The following is a 20,435-nucleotide window of genomic DNA, read 5'->3' as shown; positions in this document are numbered from 1 at the left end:
AAATGTATTCTTATTTTAAATTATATATTTTAAAAGCACTTTAAGTTTTATAGAGTTCTGATAAAGAAATCCTAACAATCTCTATCCCTAAACATCACTACAATTTGTCTAAAAACACATTTTAATGGAGACCTGTGAGTCCTGAGGACTCATTTGTGATGGTGGTGCTTGGCTTTCTAATGTCCTCAAACATTGGTGGCGTCTTTGACATATCTTGTCTAGTTAATGTAACATTAATGTTGGTTATTTGACAATTCATTTGTTCACTGTTGTTGGACAGGAGAGGAAACAGTGCAGTGGAGAGGCAACTAGAGCAGCAGAGGAGACAGCGTGAGAGCAGCAGAGCAGACACTAGTAGGAGAACATGTTTTTGAAAGCTGAATAAGCAGAGCCATCGAGTCTGTCATCAAGAAAATAATCAATATATCTCAGCAATCTTTGTAATTTTAAGTAACTTAAGTAATATATTTTTTACCTAACTGTTGTGATAATGAGTACAATGAAATTAAATTATTTATTTCATATCTTAAATACCATAATTGTGTCATGTCAAGAAACATCAACACTACAATACTTTCTGATGTGACAAAATGTCACATTAAATACTTGCATGTTTTTATGTGATAAATGAATTTTCTACAAACTGGATTAAATAAAATAGACATTATGAGCCTCTACTATTAATTGGAAGAGCGTATATATATATATATGGATTTTTTTCCCATTATTGCTTTTTGTTCATTTATTTAATTTTCCATTTTTTTTCCTCTTAGGAATATAATTTTAAAGCGATACATTATGAGTCTTGCTGTCACAAAATGTTACTAGGTGTACATTTTCCTAATCTGTTTTACTGCAATTTCCCTTACAAGCAGCAATTTAAAAAAAAAATGAGTCGTTTTTTCTCCAGTATGGAGCTGGAAGTGTTGGTGGAGAAGACAGCACCAAAGAGCTCTTTACCTCAGAGAAGACATATTTTTACCAGCGCACAATGAGGCAAATATTGTGAATACATTTGGGCACCAGAGAAATTATTTCAACAAGGAAATAGCTGGTACTGTAGAAGCCGGAAAAACAAAGTCATGCCTGACATAAATGAAGCCTATACCGTACGGACAAGCTACCAGAGGTGGTTCTGCATCGGAGCCATTACTCCCCAACACACAAAGAAAGAAGGCATGCTTTTCCCAGGTGGCTCTAGATGAATCACATCCACTTTTAACTCTCCCTCCCTTTACATGGCTCAGTTTAGGAATCCCCATAAATGCTCACCATATTCCTCAGACTTAACTTTTAGGTAACACACCCCCTTCTCGCGCACCCCTAGAGGCACCTCAAGCAACCCACGAGATGCGTGCATGCACCACACTTTGGGAATCCCCGCTTTAGATGCAGAATTACCATCAATCAGGCAAATCAACAGAATGTCAGCCCGTGTGTAATAAAGGTGTTGTTAATCAGTTAGGCCTGCAACTAGGCTATCTTTATTATCAATTTACTTTCCTATTATTAATCAAATTAATTATTTACTCTATTAAACGTCAGAAAACAGTATAAAACACTTGCCCAATACTTTCTTGTTTTGTCTGACAGTCTAAAACCAAAAGATATGCAACTTACAAAGGAATGGAACAGTGCAAAGCCAAACTGCAAGTGTACACATAAGAATCCCCTCTCCTCCATAGCAGCAGACATGCAACAGTCTGTCAAACAGAAAACATGCCTAGGTTGCCACTGAACCTTGCACTTCTACAGATATTGGCAAAAACACCTTAGCTGCCATGCTAACTAGGCTAGACACGGTGTGCAGCAGTTAACACAGGGAGGAATGAAGAGCCATGTATCAGCCTGAGCGGGTGAAAGAAACGCAGCTCATGTAGAATCACAAAGTAACGTCAATGTAATGAAGGAAATAGTTAAGTCTCATCTCATTGGAACTTCTGTTGAGATAATATCAAACTTTGAGAAAATGATGTTTAAAATATATTTTATGTTGTTTAAAATACATTTTAAGAGCCAAATCAAACCCCATAATTACCAATAATCCTAATTCTTGAGTGAGGTTTTTACCAGCCAACGTTGAGTTATCTGCTATAGAGTTCATGCATGTGGTGAGAATAATATGTTACGAAGATATCTAAGGGAATAAATCCAGCATTTGACTGCGTCTAAAAGAAGCCAAGTTTCAGAGTGACAGTTAATAACCCAGGGGGGACTGCACTTCCTGTACCTCAGAGAGAAAGAGTCAGCCTAGATGAAACAAAGACAGTGAAAAATTGATGGAGAAAAGTGAATATCTGCTGCCCACAGGAGATAGAAGGGTAAAACTGATTTTTTTTTAGGGGAAAACAGCCAACAAATGATCAGTCTGAGTACTGAGACAGATATAAACAACAACCTCTGCCTCGACAATGGCTCCTGAGGAGAAAGGCAGAGGGGACAGAACACCACTTTCAGCAGTGAAGAGGACAGCTGATGGAACAAAGAGTCAGATAAGTGCTTCAAACCATTATGCTGGACTAATCTGCAAAAGGTTTTTATATATATTAAGTGAAATTTACCGTTTCCTGGTGAGCAACACAAACAGCAACTGTAAACCCACCACCCAAGCTATTCCTATTAAACCATCAGCATAACAAAACATAACACAAATAGTTATTTGAGGGGAGTTTGATCCAAAGTCCTTATCCGAATCAAGGGTCTAAGGACAGAGGGAGTTGTATGCTGTACCGATTTGGCAAATTTGTCATATTGGGCTTTGTAAATAAAATTGACACATAACAAGCCCCCAACTTAAATCAAAAAAGTAATAAATCACAGATTTGACAACAAGACACACACACCACTAATGGTAACTCTGCACCAATTGATTTGAAAGATGTATACGCAACACCAAAAGCTTGATATTTTCAACCAATAGCCAAAAAAAGTAGAGGGTAAAGGTAGAAGTTACATTTGAAAATCAATGTAAATTCTAATAATTATTATTGATAATAAAGGAAGGATAATAATGTGGGAACACCTGTCCTACAACAACAGCCAATTAATTTCTACGAGTTAGCAGAATAATGTCAGCTAACGTTGTTGTTGTTAAGTGTGTCTGATTTGCCTTCATCTTGTCAGGGCACCTTTAAGTATTATTTTTATATTTGTCTCTAATTATCACAATGCAGATTATCATACATATATATATAACATGACATTTGCATTTGGAAAGTGGAAGAAATCTTTGTGAGTTTTCTTTTCTTTACAAAACTCATCTAATACTGCTGCTGGAGGTTGAGCCAGTTTGTTTTACTTAAAAGGCAGAAAATCTTGGCCTCTGGAGATCCACAAGACAAGTATACTGTATGTAAGACAGCCAGACTACCAGTATCAAATGAATGAGTTTTTCCTTTAAGATAACTGCACTGTGTCAGCTCTCAAACATGTTCACAACTAAATTCAAGGCTTGTCACAGATGACACAAAAAAACACACATCTAGAAAATATGTTATATGATATGAAAATAAGTTCAAAAGGTGTGAGGCTTTTGTTGTACACACAAGGCAAAATGTTGCAATATTTACAACTTTGTGTGTGTGTGAATAAACAATGCTTTTTCTACTGTTGTTGCCTGTGAAGCTTCATATCTTGTAGGACATTCAGTGATGGTACTGATTCTGTGGAACGTGTGCTAATAGAAAAGAGTGTAGAATCATGTTTGTGTTCAGATTGCAGTCAACATGGATCAATAAATAAAGACATATATGCACCATATTTGTCTTAGATAATATTACAATACAGTATACAATACAGATGAAGAAATGTAGCAAATAGAACAGAAAAATAACATCCATCAAAGCTTGAGTATTCACTCACTTTTCAGAATTGAAAACCAAGATTGGTTCCAAATGCTGCAGGGACACTACCAAGTTAGGCTACAGTAAGTTAAAATGACTTCAAAGGTAATATTCACCTGATGGTTGATAACAACAGCAGTCCTTTAGTGGCTGCAGGGCACAGAGACCGTCTCTCCTACAGATAACATGACTATAAGACCAAGCCTTCTATCTTATCCCAAAGGACATTGCAGCTTTTCTGAACTGAAATTGGAAAACAGAATTGAACTATTACCAAAACTTTAAGTTCCACACTGGTATTAAAAGAGTAGGCCACTGAACAAAATTGCACTCACAATAGTGGACTCATCGTCTTTTTAATTCCATGCATTGTTCTTCCTTATCTTAACCCACATTACCCACAATACAACGACCAACGACAGTTTGGTCAAAAATTCAGGTGTGGATGTAAATCTATCAGATTTCGCATAGCTCTTTCTGGAGCCACAAAATCCTTTATACAATGTTTTATTCACATATGCAGCAGTACTTTCCAAGACATGTAAACAGACTTCGAAGTGTAAAATCAGTGGAGTTCCACCTTCAGAAGTCAAAAAAACTGAAACAGTGACCTTTGGTTTAAAGTTTGTCGACAATCTGTCAACCCTTTTCTTAGGTTCTTCTGTTACTACTACTACCACTTAAATGTGTGCATCAAGAGGCACTGCAAAGCCAACACTAGCACTCAATGTCAACACAGAACATGTAATTTCAGTGACAGCAACATTTGATCGTTTTCTGAAGCCTGTGTTAATGACAGTAATCTGTAAGATTATGGAGGATACCACTCTATCAGAGGCATACGACCCTCCTCTCCCTAGTAATTTACTTTCCCTTTACTTCTCTAAACAAACCATGAAAACCCCTTAGATAAATCCTGTATATCTTCTCTTTTCTGTTTTGCAGAACTACAGTAGTGTTTCCTCAATAGTACTAGTCTTTTCAGACATGTAGTAAAAGTTCTATTGGTTGACATAAAGGAGGGGACGATGGAACCAACACATTTATTTTCTACATTTCATTTCAAAGCCCTGAGGGCTCAAAGGGGCTGAGGGCATAATGAGTGACAGTAGTTGCTGCCAGTACGAACAATCCAGGTGTCACTCAAGCAACAACACTCTTTACAAAGACTTATTCAGCCCTGACAAATGAACAAGGGCTGTTTGAAAGTCACTGAGCTGACTAAAGCAGTTAAGTCTTAAGCCTCTTTTTTTTATCTTTCCCATTTCCTTTAGTTCGCTCACTGAGGTCCCAAACCTCTGCACCTTAGTTAGGTGCCCCCACCCTGAAGCTGGACTCATACTTGAATGGTTCAAAATTGCCTCTTGGATTGGTTTTCAGAAAATCCCTCAAGAGAATGCTGAAGCAAATTCATTTAATTTGCATGTCTATCTCAATAAAAGACACGACCAAATTGTTGGAGTATTTCAGCCGACAAAAGAAAATGTGTGTGCATGTTCTTTTCTTCTATATGACACAAACGCATCAAAGATATACAAACTGACGAGGTGTTGAAAACAGTTTTATGAATGCAATACGTAGTCCTAACAGAGCTAAAATGTCTACAGTTTGTGTAAGACTTTTGAACTTTGTTTAGATAAACTAATTGCAAATATGTCAGCGGCAGGTTTGAAGTATGTCCAGGTTGTTTTTTAATGCAAGAAATACATTTCTATTTTTATCCCAGCCAGTTTACCATACATTTCTAAACATTTCAACATTTTCCTGGTGTGATTCCTAAGGTATTTGGGTTATTTTAATCCTATAGCAGCCAGCAACTAATAAGACAGTTCTATAGGTGCTTTAAGTGTTCTGTATCTCATTTTAAGGGAGTTAAAAGACTACAGACACATTAGTTGTTATTTACAGGGCTACACCTGTCATTGATTTTGACACATCTTTACTGTATCTGCATTGCAAACTACAAAACAGACCAGGGAGCAAATTTAGCAATACACAATCACAGACCAATCACAGAAAAGTAGACAGCATACATCTTTTAAGCATTTGCTCGATCTCATAAGTGATTGATAAGATGGCCACCGGCACAAAACAGTTTGTCCCATATCTAAAAATAACTACCCTTCTTACATTGTAATCACACCCTACTGCTGCCTGATCTTGATTCAGAGCGACAGTGCAACAGAGGATAAAGTTTAAATCAGATCAATCATATGCAGATGTGGCATTTAACACCAACAGTAGATTCCCAGCTGCTGAAGGATGAAAGTCATGTTTGAACACTTGACAGGCAAACTCCACAGAACCTCCTGTGGGAAGAGTTGGCTCGCAGGATCGTGATGCAACACACTTGATAAATGAGGTCTAATGAGTTTGTACATTAATATAATTCATTATTTTAAAATAAAATAACATACCAAAGACACTGATTTCATTACATTTTATTAAAACTTTTTTTTCTCATAATCACAATAAATTACACCTGTCTTAAACACAGCAAATGTATTAACATCATAAGTGTTTAACCCCCATTTTTATTGCAAAACAAGTAATTAAGCTGTTAATTTCATTTTTAATACTCCACCAAACAGTGCAGTGTTGTCTGTGATTACAAGACATCTGAAGGAACCTAGAACAAAGGATTAGAAAGGATAACTGGGATAGAAATGATCGATAGACTGCGGGGATAAAAAAGGAAAACAGCACAAGTGTGATTTGGAGATAGAGCTTCAGCAATAACACAGGCATAATACCCATCTAGTACTACTTGTAACCACAGTACTTACTCTTGGGAGATGAATTTTTCATGATATTTTCAGTTTTCAAAACTTCACTGACCATGAGCCAAACATAAGCTAAGCGTGCCGTCTTAAAAAAGTGACAGAAATTGAATTCAATATTCAGAACCATATTTATATAAGAACTAATTGGATTTTATCTAATGTGACAAAACTGGGCCTATTGAGTGAAAACAGCTATTCATCAAGCTTCAAATATGTGCAAAAGTTGGGCATGGGTTCAAATATAGAAAATGGTGGTCAATTAAAGAAAGATGCTGCAGCGACAAAAAGGTTACTGACTGAGTGGAAATGAGACAGAAATATACAGGCTGGACATTTTCAAAAGTCTCTGTCTGACAGAAGGTCATGGAAGAGTATAATTTTTTTAGATGGAATTGTAAGACTTTATAAAAGTTGACAGTTTGCTAATTAATCATCCTAACCACATGGCTTATCTCCGCACCTCATTAGTGTCATGAGTTACAATTGAAACAGAAAAAAATATGTACAAATTCTGAATACTTACAACTAAACAATTTCTGCACTGAAAGCGTCATAAGGGGTTTTGAATTCCCATATGAAGCCTAACCCTACCAATACGAATTACTTGTGTTTGAAGGCAAAGGTCCTCTTTCTTCTTGATAAGAATATCTCAAAACCCCCACAACTAAAATTGCACCAGGCTTCCCTTCTAAATCTTCCAGCATATGACACTGCCTCCCTTACTTTGTCCAGCATATAAATCCCATGACCTTTTCTGACCTTTTAGAATGTACATCACCGTTAGCTAAAAGTCTGCATGTTTATCAGGCCCTGAGGACTAGCATCTGCGCACTGCTTTGCGTCACTCTCGCCCACGTTGACTAACACTAGAATTGTGAGAGGAAGCACCTTATGCCCCAAAATGAGGCTTCATTCTCTATCGAGCTGAGGAAGACTTTATGATCACTTTACCATGTGTGTAAGTTGCTAAAAAAAAGGCCATTTCTAAGGAACAAAGAAAAGCTTGCTTTATATTCATCCCAGAACCTCTGTGCTGGCAAGAAACTTAAGTGCCCTCAAGCGAACAAATGTTCCATCGTCTGCCTTTCACAAACCTTTAGATCCCTGTGAATGTCAGCAAAATTATCCTCCAACCCCAGTCCCCAATCCAGTCTGAAGGCCTGGCCACTGTGCTCGAATCAAATCTCAAGATGCCAAGGCGTCTGTGAGGTAGCCCACCACTAAAAAGCCAAGCACTGAAGAAAAACACTGGGGCCGATCGATGGACTGACTAGGCAAATATCAGACCCGACCATGGGGCAACGACTCAAAGTGTCTGACAGACAGAAATCATTCTGCCATGACAAGCCAGGCATGCTAAATGCTGATGAGCTTGTTTGAAAAGGTCTCACCACTTGGGATATTCGAAGTGTCAGCCATCAACAGCATCCTTTATTCAGTAAAAGAAACCCATTTAGAACTGTTTGTTACGCAGCTTCTGTTAAATGTGAGCTACATTTTAGTTTAAATGTGGAATTTTATGCACTAATAAACTATTATAATGAAGTGTAATGTTGTAGTGTTTCATAATTACTTTATTATGTTTACAGGGTATGTAAAACAGATTTAAAACATAGTTAAAATCATTTAAGGTCCTTCTCTTCAACTGATGCTTCAGAAACTCCTTTCAGCAATTTAATTTTAACTGACTCTTAAACTGCTTTCAGCACAAATGCCTAAAACGACTTCAGCAGTTTCAAAGACACATAAAATCCAAATGAAACCTCCTTCAACTGCTTTTAAGGTTAAGACATTTCCAAAACTCAACATGTTAGGACATTTTAACTGGTTCAAATGATTTGACAATTTTCCCCTTCGGGCAAACTTCTTTAGAAAATTTTACCTTTTCCGGTTGCATTTTTACTTTAATTTCAGAACTAGTGTTGCTTAGTTTTCTGTTTGTGCTGCTTGAAAAAGACATAAGTGAGCATGAGATGAGGATAGTGTGGCTGTTTAAAATGCATTAACAATTTCAAAATGAACAATCAGTTTAGTCAGTTTCAAGGATAGAAAATTCCATTACAATATATTTTGGTTGTCACTGGGATAACTTTATCCCTGCTGAGCATTCAGGATCGAACAGCAGCATTTAAATAACTACACTGCTCTCTTAATAACAAAATACCACATTGCAAATGTACTGTAGAATCAGAAAAGAAAAAGCTAACAGCTGCCAACTCCACCTGCACTGAACAAGTGTCCAACCTTGTATTTTGTCTAGTGGCAGACATCCCAGATCCAGAACTAAATCCTTTTCTTTTCTTGGTCCAAGGCCTATCGATCCACTAAATTACATAAAAATAAATTCACATTTTTGAGGCATCCTACAGACAAACAGACAGACAGATGACTTGTATATACTTTTAATATATATTCTGCCTTATACGCCTGCCTTCTTCCAGAACAGAGAAATATGTACAGAGAGTTTAGGTCTAGGATTCATTTCAGTTGTTGCATATTAATAATAGCTGGAGGGGTAAGGACTAAATGCCACCCACATGAGACATTATAGCCAGAACCAAAAGTGGTTACTGCAATTAACACATTTAAGTTTCTAAACATTTCAGTTTCTAAACATTAGAAACTACAGCATCCAAAATGTCCATAAAGTTGAATCAACATCTCTCTTAAACAGTTCAACAAGCATAATCACTTTGATGTTCATGAAAGTACCTAATGAACAGGTAACTGAGTACATTTGGAGAAATCCTATATACTTTTAATCTATGTATCTATGTAAGTACAGAAAGTCGCCAGTGTGTCAAAGACCCTCAAACTCTAGCAGATATTATTCTTTTATCTGTTTCAACAAGTTTACATGGAGCTATGTAACTGCTACAGCCAGCAAGTGTTGAGACAACACAGTAAACCATACGTAGAAGGTATTGAATCAAATGTTTAATATTGCTGGTGAGAGAGACTGATGTCCAGTCCGGTGACTGTGTAAGCTGACCTCTCAGACAGGCTAAGTGACACTGGAGCGGAGCCAGAGTTAAACCGTGTCCAAGCAGATGGTAGAGCCAGCCAGACAGGACACCCAAACACATTCCTCCAGCAGAGGCAGAGTGATTGAGACAACCTGTGGTGTTGCCACCTGTTTTGAGCGCACTGCATAATTAACCCATATCCACAAAACTCTCTGCTCATCACAATGACTCACTTTCCCAGCATCCCTCAAGCGCCACTCTGTGAGGTCATTCATCATAAAGTGCTAAAAGGGTCTTGAATTGTTCTCCCTCTTTCTCCTCCTTTGTCTTCCAAGTTTACTCCATGTCTCCTTCTGCTTTCCAACCATAAATCTCTTCGTGCTTCACCACCTAACACACACACCTCCCAACCCTCCAGGGGATGCCGCAAAGAAGGTGCAAGGAAGTGTGAAGAAAAGATCTGACACGCTCGGCTTTTCACAAAACATATTTTAACTTTGTGCTGCCTAAAAATGTATGAGTCAGACGTGCATGTGACGATCGTGGGGTGAGATATTGATCATTTACTTGCTAACACTTGGCTTAACATAAGCCCACTTTAGAGTTAGCAGTGATTCATTCTAACACACACACATTTCACATTGCATATTTAATTTTTTATTTTAATGGTTATTTTTTGCACCTTGTAAAATTTTCAATATAAAATGTCATTCAGACACAATTTTTTCAAAATGTGAAATATTTTGTAGATGGTGATGATGTGAATCAAAATAGAAACACTATGTCAATGTCACTACTCAATGTGCTGCCAAGACATTGTGAGAACACTGTGGCTCATGGGACCAGTTTGCGTTGGGCTTTGGCTGTACATTTAGATTACAAAGGAATTAAGACACTTATCACATCCACACCTGGGCTTGTACACACAGATGCATAGAGCACATCTGTCCATGCATGGGTAATAGTTGTGTGTTTATGTATAAGTATACTTTATTTCCTATTTTTTGTTTACAATTAGTCTCACCACATCATATTTTCCTGAATGTGGGCATTTTCTTGTAATTTGAATAAACAAATAATTGCCTTGTAGATTATATGTAAAATTCATGTGATTGTGAGAAAAGAATCCATAATACCTTGATGTAGTGCTCTAGCCGTGGGTAGACTCTTCTTATTCCCAAAAGGAGAGAGAAGAACGTCCTGTGGGGGAACGAGGTAGTGACCACATGTGTGACTTCGGGAAAGGAAAAGACATTAAAGCCCGATGTCTCAAAGCTCTTTAGAAGCCCCTCATCGGCTTTGTTTTCTCCCTCACAAAGAATACTGCCGACAGCATAGCGGCACTGTGGTCCCGGCACCTAGAAACAAGGATCAAATGAACAAATAAATAAAGATTGAACATACAAACAAGATAGACCGTCAGATAATTGAGATAGACCAGATAGAACAGGCATACATACAGGAAAGATGGTCACACTCTGTAGTCTTACCAGCATTTGATCATTCCCTTTTTCCTCATTATAGTGATTCTAAATGTCATAATTATACAGAGCCTCTAATATGACAATAGCAGCAATAACAGATTAATGCTCTCAAGCTAAAAGTGCTATCAACAATTCCTAATGTTTGCTAGTGTTTCTTTTTTGCAGGAAAACACCACAATGAACATCATCTGTGCTCATGCCAGTCAACCTCCCTGAAAAAAGAGGTACAACTCTGAAATGCTGTCATTTCCATTACATTTCTGTAGTTTCTCAAGTATCTGTCTCTCTGAGGACTGGTGACTCATACTCAACACTAGGGTTCGATGTAAGGAAAAAACTTTGTTAAAAAATAATGGGATGCTCACAAAAAAAAATAATGATGTCTTTTCCAATGTCAGCCAGGTGCCAAATTTAAGAAGAAAATATGCTCATCAATTAGAGCTCTAATTGGAGAAATTTGGCAGCAGAGCAATTATGGCACTTTCCTCCATTCTAGGCACCCTGGTGCCCATTAAAAAATAAGAAAAGGGAGATAATCTTTACAAATTAACACTCCTGGGATATCCAACACTTTCTCATGCAATAAATAAGCTGGAATGGTTCAATTTGTTCATAAACCTATCAATGCTACGCACCAAGCACTGGCAGTGGGTCGGTGTCACAACCTGGCTCAAGGGCCATGACAAAAGAAGGAATGAGGCAGCATAAATTATCAAAAAGTGATTTATTTAACAAAAGAGTGAACTAAACTTAACTATTTAAATGTGTGAGGTGTGTCTCTGTAACGTAAATAAACCCAAAGCAAGATGTGACAGTCAAGGTGATCAGGCCATGGCTGACGTCTGGATTGCAGAGAAGGGAGAAGAGAAAGCAGTTTCACCAAGTGGAGCTTTATCTCCACTGGCTCACAGGTCCCAGGTGCACCTGATCAGCAGTCACTTCAACAGAACAAAGATGGTTAACAACAGCGAGGTATCACTACCACAGAGTGGTCTCACTGGATCACACAGGGGCCGTCACAGTCGGAGAATGCCTATTTTCTCGTCTATTCCTCAACACTTAAGGCCAGTCCTGAGCAGAAGTGCGTTGTTCACTGTGCACTGCAGACCATAGTCATTTTTCACACCACCACGCGTTCAAAGTTTTTAACACACACACAGAAATACTGCAAGGAGTGAGAAATCTGCATACATTTCTGCCTTAAGATTTGTTTTTCAGTATTATGTTTCAAATCATCTTAAATCTTGGCTAACAGACTGATAGTCATTTTGTGAATTTGAATTATTTGGGATGAATTCTGATAATCAGCTCTGAATCTGATTATATAGTGCCATCAATACCTTTACCAGACCTTGTGACCATATTACAGATATATGTTCAGCTTCAAGGTAGAGCTCCAACAATGAACCGATTGATCAATTAGTCAATCAACAACATTTATCAGCAATATTTTTGATAATTGATTCATTGTTTGAGCTATTTTTAATCAACAAATGCCATAAATTCTTTGTTTCCAGATCTTCAGTGTGACGATTTCCTGTTTTATATGATTGTAAAGTGAATATTTGGGTTTTGGACTCTTGGTTGGGCATTTAGGACTCTTGGAAAATGTGAGGACATTATTCACAACTTTCTAACATTTGTGAAAATGGTTTACATTTTAACCAATAATGATAAAAATTGTTAGTTGCAGCCCTACATCAGGATTTGGGGAACAGGATTGTACATTACTCATCTTTGTAATAAGGGAAATAGTCTACAGGCTAGATTTTGTGATTTTTAGTGTGAGTTTCCAGCTCTATTCCCAGGTAGAGAATCTTAAGTTTGAGTCAAGTTGTGGGGAAATAAACATTGCATTCAGTCTGACTTAAGACCAGTTTCCAAGCTTTTGTTACGTGCACGGTTTTCTTTCACCATTTCGCTTTCAATGCATGAAGAGAAGCAGCTCTGTAAAAACACAAGAATGCTTACCTTCCTCCCATGTGTTGGCATTGTTGTCAAGCATGAAGCAACAAACATACAAACATACAACTCCTGGTTGTACAAATGATACACACAATATTTTAGTGATGAAAGGTAAACCACGCCTTGTTTGTCCGGTGAGGCTGCTACCATAATGCTTTGGATGCTCAGTGGAGTTTATGACTTGCAGATTTAATAAAGCCTCATAGAAAAATAGATGATCTCTGCCAAATGTCCACAATCCCTAAATAAACATCTACTCACCACTCCAAATCACAGCGGCTGTCACAACAGTCAAAACAAGAGTTTGGTTTTAAGTGGAGCTGGCCAAACTAAAGATAACATGTCACTTTGTTAAATACAAAAGATACTGATTTTTAGTATCCAGTTAATTGCTTAACTGTTACTTATTGTTTGGGGAATTATACACATGAGGATATTTTTTACTATTTGGATGTTTTGGGGGCTCACAGTGAGAAGTCTGAGCCAAGCGGATTTATTAATCATCACAGGGCGCCCATGTAGGGAGTCCAGAACAAAGAACCACTGCCACAAGCACAAGCCTCTGTCCACAATCTTTGTTTTGCTTCTCTGCACTCATCAAGACACAGAAGTGTGCTGCCTTTTGATGTTTCTTGAACACACTGACAGCTCATCTGAAGCAAAAAAGTTCAGAAATTCAACTGAAGGAACCACGTCTCTTTGTCTCTACTGCACATTGACTGAATTGACTTTGGTAAGGCAACAGGGTAAGAAAAGGCAGACAATCTTCACCGGCATACAAAGTATTTTCCTCTCAGATTTAGTGAGGGTTAAATGTTTTACTATGACATTCTAAAAGGGCAAGTATTAGAGAGATGCTATACTATTTCATCATTCACCACAAAGACTAACATTTGGAATGATACACATTTCCTTACCGGCCCCTCCTGCATCACAGCTTTCATCATATTGTGACCTAAACATGGGTCCCTGACGATGGGCAGACACATGTGTCATCTCACCACTACTTGTCACTGAGCTTTTTTATTTAGACAATCTATGTCTCAAAGACCGCAAACCCTGACCCTGAACGCTTACTCGGAATATCAAGTTTGACAGAAAACTACATGACCCACCCCTCTCCCCACACCCATTACCTCCCCATGACATTTTTCGAAGTTGGACGCAGAGGAGGAGAGGAGAGCTGCAGGGTAGAGGTGAAGTGGGCACACTGGGTCAGAACCCTCCGGCTTTGAAAACTGAGAAGAGTTGAGAGAGAGAAGCTGGTGGAGGAGAATGGTCTGGTGAGTGGGGCCCAGAATATGTGTTAGCCGTTTGAATGAACAGACAGAGCTGCTCCAGCCCTGTATCCATGGCAACCATCTCAGAACCAACTTAAGCCTTTGTTGAGGTCTTTTGTTTCTCCAGTGGAAGTGATTAAAGGAGGTAAAAGTGAGAAAACCGAGAACAGAGGATGCTGACACTTATCCTCTGTCAGCTGCACTTTTGAAAATCGTTCTCACTACAAATATCAATGGACAGTGTCTTGAGTATTTAGACACCAAATACCCATCCTGAGAGCACTCTCTGGGGCTCCTGACACTGGGACAGAATGGCATCCTGAGGCTCGGATGCTAATGAGCTGAGATCATTACACCAATTATTTTAACTTAGATCAGGACTTGGCTGTGACTGCGCAGAGGAACTAGGACCCACTGCTGGCCTAATTGCCGGCTTGGGGAAAAAAGGATGAGCATAACAAAAGGGTTTTGAAGCGGAGCTGGGAAGAGGTCCTCTCTGAACTCTGGTTATATTCCATCAGGTTGTTATGCATCGGGCTATGGCAGAGTTAAACAGTGCCAATTAAGTCAATACTGTTGAAAACTAGTTCTGAAAATTGTAGCTATGAGCATATTTCAGAATTGTTGTAATATTAGAATTGAGTGATGGTGACAGAGATGTCTCAACATAATTGACTCAGTAGTTGAGGTATGTAACATGGGGAAGAAGAGGAGGAGAGGCAGATGGCGCTGTTGCAAAAGAACTGTGGTCCCAGGACTGCAGGGGTCCTGAAACTGCAGCCTCTGATACTGCAGCTATATAATATTGGCTCGAGCACTAACGCCACCTGTTGCTGATTGGCTGGAACAATGTTGTGTGGAAGGTCAACACCACTTTCTTTGTTTTCCTTTTACAGTGCCAGGGCTGTGAAGGAAAAACAGATTTTTTTTCAGAGCACACAAAACACGGAGAGGAAATATTTGCTGAAATTATCTAAACGCGTATTGGATTCCAATCACTTAATATCCTTTTAAGTACATCTTCCTAAAACTAATGTCCATGTCAAGCAACAGCCCTGCAATAAACCCTACCTTGATGAAAGTTATAAAGTTCAGTTTTTGTTGAAACTGTTTTGTCCTCCCCATTTATATCGACGAGGAATGCAGAAACATCTCGCTATATAATCATTTAAGATGAAAACATTCATTATATTATCGCTTTAACTAATGTTTTTTTTTCAACCGACTAACGTTCCAAAACTCAGAGATATTCAGTTTACAATGAGATTAAAATCAGCAAATCTTCCCATTTAAGAAGCTGAAACCAGATAGGCATTTTAGCTTAATAAATTGCTTAAATGATTTATCGAGAATTAAATATTTGTTACCGGCTGATTTTCTATTGATGAACTAATCGGAAATCAACAAAAAAATGTTGCTGCTGTTTACATTATCGCAGACACAAATGCATTGCAGAATCATTTCCTGTGTGTATAAATAACTGTATAGGCCTATGATTATATGTACATACATATATATATATGTGTGTGTGTGTGTGTGTGTGTGTGTTCCCTATTCTAATTCAAATGTTATTATGTGATGTGCTCTATGTGCAGCATGAAGGGACTACAAACTTTATTTTTATTGTACAGCCTTGTGTTGTATAATGATAAAGAAATCTCCTTGATTAATCCATTCATTCTAATTAGTTTCAGCACTAAAATACAAACTAAAGTCCTTTATTATTTTATCTTATTATATAAATATATATATATATATATAGATATATATATATATATCTTATCTCATATGTCCTAGCTCTACATTGTATTCCCAGTGCAGTGCATGTTTCTATGTCATGTAGCTCGAGGTCAGAAGTTTGCTAGGGATATGACAGCCAGCTACATGCAGTGTGCTACAGTCAATATCAGCCTATAGCAGATTCATGTTTCTAAAGATCAAATCTGTCAGGCCCTTGTTTTCCACCCTTGTTAACTGAACCTTCATACCCTCCACAATGCATCAAACTGTACCACTTAACCATTTCAAGGTGCTACTTTCATTCCTTCTCGTTCTGTTTAAGCAGAGCCCATCTGAAAACAACTCATGCTGGACTCACTTTAAACTGTGGGAACCAGCACCACATGATTTTGGAGACCTCTGAGAGCGAGCAGGGTGAGGTATCAGAAAATCAGACCCAGCAGATATTATCTCCTGCTGTTTATAGACACTGGGATTTTGGGATGGATGAGTTCACACAGGGAACGGTTTGGGAAAGTAGGAAAACATCTCACAGGGAAATCTAACACACTAATTGTGTTTTTGGCAACATTGGCGTGACAGCAAAGGAACCCACAAGAGCTTCACTCACATTCACATAAGTGTTATAAGCTTCCCCATTTTGACCCTTGATCTTTAAGAAAAATATTGGCCATTTATATGAAATAAATACACATTTCATCATTATTATTTTCAATCTAATCTAATCTAATAATGACACTTGCAATATATCTACTGTCACAGCTCAGCTCCTCTCGAGCAACAACAATGCCAACATAAGTCTGATTTACATAACTAGCTGTCGTGGAAACCCCAAGTAAAAAAGACAAGCTACAATTATGCACAGCTGTAGTTTAGTTACACTACCTAATGGTTCATTTGCATTATGCACCCCCCACCCCCCAACATACAGCACATCACAAAACCATAACACCAAACACACATTCATATCACACCAGCAGGTGAGGAAGCTGACTGAAACGATCTCCATAAGGCTACTGCTGATTTAGCATACAAGAATGTTATTGCAAAACCTTGAAAGAACTTAGCCAGGCAGTTAGACTCAACAGATCTCATTATAACTGTGAAATTAAATCAGACTCTAAAAGAAATGTATTTCAATAATGTAGTGTGAAAATTTGATCAGGAACCTGAGATTACATTTCATGGTATTTTTTTTAAACAATTTGTTGATGTATTGTGATCACTGAGTAGGTGACCATAGTATATTGCTTTGATTCAAAATTATTTTGTATCTATTGAATAACTTTATTCTGTGATTGAGTCCCACAGACTGACCTGGTTTGGGACTAACTTTACATCTCAGGGCCTTCAGTGGGCAACGCCAAAATGCACTTGGGATAACATTTTATGACATCTGAATCCACAAGACACACCACACCCTGGACAGATGTGTTATGATTTTGCTCAAGGGAAAACTAAAAAAAGTAAATCAAATCAATCAGTGCCAAACGTGACAAAACTAGAAAGAAGACAGAATATCAAGACTACATGAAATGCCACTAAACCGATTATTCATTGTAAAAACAAACATTTAAACTGGAACTTGGTTAAACCATCTAGGGTTTACTATATACTGAGAAATAATGGATTCAGGTCTACCACTTTCGTTTTAAAAGAATGGCATTATCGCCATCTGGTGGGCGACTACTGGTTTACATTGTACAAGCTGCCTGATTTTTAAGCTGAAATGTCAAGCGCAGGAAACACGGGTAAAAGAATCTGCCATTTAAAGAGTGTTGTGTAGCGGATGGTGGATGATTGTGTAATGGTTTACCTTTTTAGGGTCATCATAAAATACTGCGATACATGAAAGCTTTGGTCCAATACTGAGAGACTCCTTAAAAAGTTGTCCGCACTGTTTGTACGGTCCTTTTTTAAATTTGTAGGCGAATGTAATCTTCTTTATGGGAGCAGAGCCAGTTAGTACGATAATGTCTGAGAGGAGTCCCGAGTACAAAATGTAACCAGCTACGGTTGTAAGACATAACAACAGGCTAATGACCACACACAGACTGAGCCAGTCCGGCATGATAGCTTAGTTAACAGGCAGAACAGGTACCGTTATTGAACGTTAGTTAGCTTCTTCTAAACACTTAACACATGAATATTTCCTGTAACAGGCGAACATTTTCAGAAAACGTTTGGTGGTTTTCAGTTGGCAATTGTCCTTGACTGAACTTAAACCACCAGTCTCAGAGATTAAACAGGACTTCCGGGAAAGTACCATTTATGCCGACCATAGGGGTGAATTTATTTGCAAATAAACTTGTAAAACGCTTAGAAACAAAACATATCCATGGCAAACATATTTTTATAATTCAGTTTTACTGGTAGTGTGGGTCTATATGTACAGTCAATATTCGCACCTGGCCATTTGATAAATGTTCGCTAAGTGACAGCTTTTTTGATGCCCCGTCATTTCCATTTTTTTAGGTTTTTAACTCATTTTGAATGTAAGTTAAAGTCGACAATTGTAGACACAACAATTCAAGGACTTTAATGTGTACAGTGATCAGAAACAGTAGACCATTAACAAACAACGGATTACCTGAAAAAATGTATTTAAATCTTATGGATATTCCAAAAAAGAAGGGGAACGTTTACTTAATTTCAAATATGGTAGTTGAGCCTTAACGAGTTGGAGTTGGTATAAGACCCGCCCCATTAATAAATTGAAGGCTGGACTTCACATGCTTAACCTTGTTGACGTTGGACAGCCTGAGGTAAAACTTCCCTTTTTTTCCTCTTAACCCTACAACTTCGTGTAATAATTCTTCCGGGATTCGTGAGAATGGCTGGGAATGTGAAAAGGTTTTACGACCTGACAGCTAAGCTGCTGTCTGGAGAAACCTTCAGTTTCTCTGCTCTGAAGGGGAAAGTTGTTCTCATTGAGAATGTGGCGTCTCTTTGAGGAACAACAACCAGGGACTACACTCAGATGAACGAGCTTCACAGTCGTTACACTGCCAAGGGACTCGTTATTCTGGGTGTGCCCTGCAATCAGTTTGGACATCAGGTAACGTTAGGCAATGTGAATTTAAAAGTGGCTGACATACTCTGGGTTTTTTTTTATGAGAGGATATTGTTTACATATTTAGAATATACTCTGTCTCTGGCTCCAAAACAGCTAAAAATCTGTGCGTCTTGCATCATCAGACTATAGAAGAAAAGCCAATATTGTTTATTAATGTCATAAATTCTGGTAACTACTGTCATGAAGATAGATAAAAGGAAATACTTAAGATACCTTCAAATTAAGTACAGTACAGTAAGAAATGTACTGCCTCTTTTTGTGAGTTTGAGTGCAAAACCTCATGGCTTTTAGCCTAATCAAGGTTTATGGCATACTGCCCATTTATAATTTATTTCATGTTTCTATCTTGTTAATAACAGGAGAACTGCAAGAATGATGAAATTTTAAAGTCTCTTAAGTATGTCCGCCCAGGGAATGGCTTTGAACCAAACTTCCAGCTCCTTGAGAAGGTGGATGTGAATGGAAAGGATGCACACCCCTTGTTTGTCTATCTGAAGGACAAGCTTTCATCCCCTTGCGATGATGCCATGGCTCTCATGACTGATCCAAAGTTCATCATTTGGAGTCCCGTCTGTAGGAACGATGTCTCCTGGAACTTTGAGAAGTTCCTGGTTGGTCCTGATGGGGAGCCATTTAAGCGCTACAGCAGACATTTCCTCACCATTGACATTGAGGCAGATATTAAAAAGCTGCTTAAGAAGCTTAAATAAAGATCTTTACAACCCATTCTAGGTGGCTGTAAAGGATATCCGTTATGACCAACCTGTCCAAAAAGATTAATCAGTAGCCGACACACTGGTTGTTCAGTTTATTTACCCAATGAAGACACTCCTTAAAACATTTTTGTGAGGGGAGTTTCTGATGAAGATATAAAAGGCTGACTCTGCCACTGTGTATAACTCAAATCATAAATTGCTTAATTGGGTAGAGAATTAAACATTTAATGTCATATAAACTTCTACTGTCATTTGTGTCAATTGCATACTAACACTTAAAATCCCCATTTTCTTTGTTATCTGGAAAATGTTTGAGGTATTAAATACTACTTTATGTGTCAACGTACTAGCAGTAGTAGCACTAGCTGCTTACTACTGCCAGCCTTCAAGTAGGCCTATAAGTGGCTGGCTATGTTACCAACTTAAATTAAGGCAGTCCTTTGAGTTGTTTCCATCACAAAAATACATTTTGGTGGCTGCTGTACATAAGCCCCAGATGCTTTCAATTAGCTACCTGAATAGCAGTAGAAAGTGACTCAAGAGTACTTGACAAGTGGTTTCATTTTCTGCAACTTTGTACTTC

The 20,435-nt window shown here is 38.1% G+C and overlaps 2 protein-coding genes across 2 annotated transcripts in view; one reads left to right on the top strand and one right to left on the bottom strand.

The window, feature by feature from the left end:
- Positions 1-18,292, bottom strand: part of LOC123987358 (testis-expressed protein 264 homolog) — a 36,518-nt gene extending 18,226 nt beyond the window's left edge. The window contains exons 1-2 of the mRNA XM_046076168.1: positions 17,877-18,292; positions 10,728-10,949 (exon numbers count right to left, since the gene is read on the bottom strand). Of these exons, the coding sequence (XP_045932124.1) occupies positions 10,728-10,949; positions 17,877-18,131 (477 nt within the window). The 5' untranslated portion in view covers positions 18,132-18,292. The remainder of the gene's footprint in view (positions 1-10,727; positions 10,950-17,876) is intronic.
- Positions 18,293-18,607: 315 nt separating this feature from the next.
- On the top strand, positions 18,608-20,087 carry gpx1a (glutathione peroxidase 1a). The gene is made up of 2 exons (XM_046076169.1): positions 18,608-19,118; positions 19,496-20,087. Exons 1-2 carry the CDS (start codon positions 18,894-18,896, stop codon positions 19,844-19,846), a joined length of 576 nt encoding a protein of 191 aa, XP_045932125.1. The 5' UTR covers positions 18,608-18,893; the 3' UTR covers positions 19,847-20,087.
- Positions 20,088-20,435: the final 348 nt, after the last annotated feature.

The sequence above is a fragment of the Micropterus dolomieu genome, linkage group LG18 (genome assembly GCF_021292245.1).
Source record: "Micropterus dolomieu isolate WLL.071019.BEF.003 ecotype Adirondacks linkage group LG18, ASM2129224v1, whole genome shotgun sequence".
In the NCBI taxonomy this organism is placed as follows: domain Eukaryota; kingdom Metazoa; phylum Chordata; class Actinopteri; order Centrarchiformes; family Centrarchidae; genus Micropterus; species Micropterus dolomieu.
The sequence above is the reverse complement of the archived record's forward strand: the minus strand, read 5'-3'. Positions and strand labels throughout refer to the sequence as shown.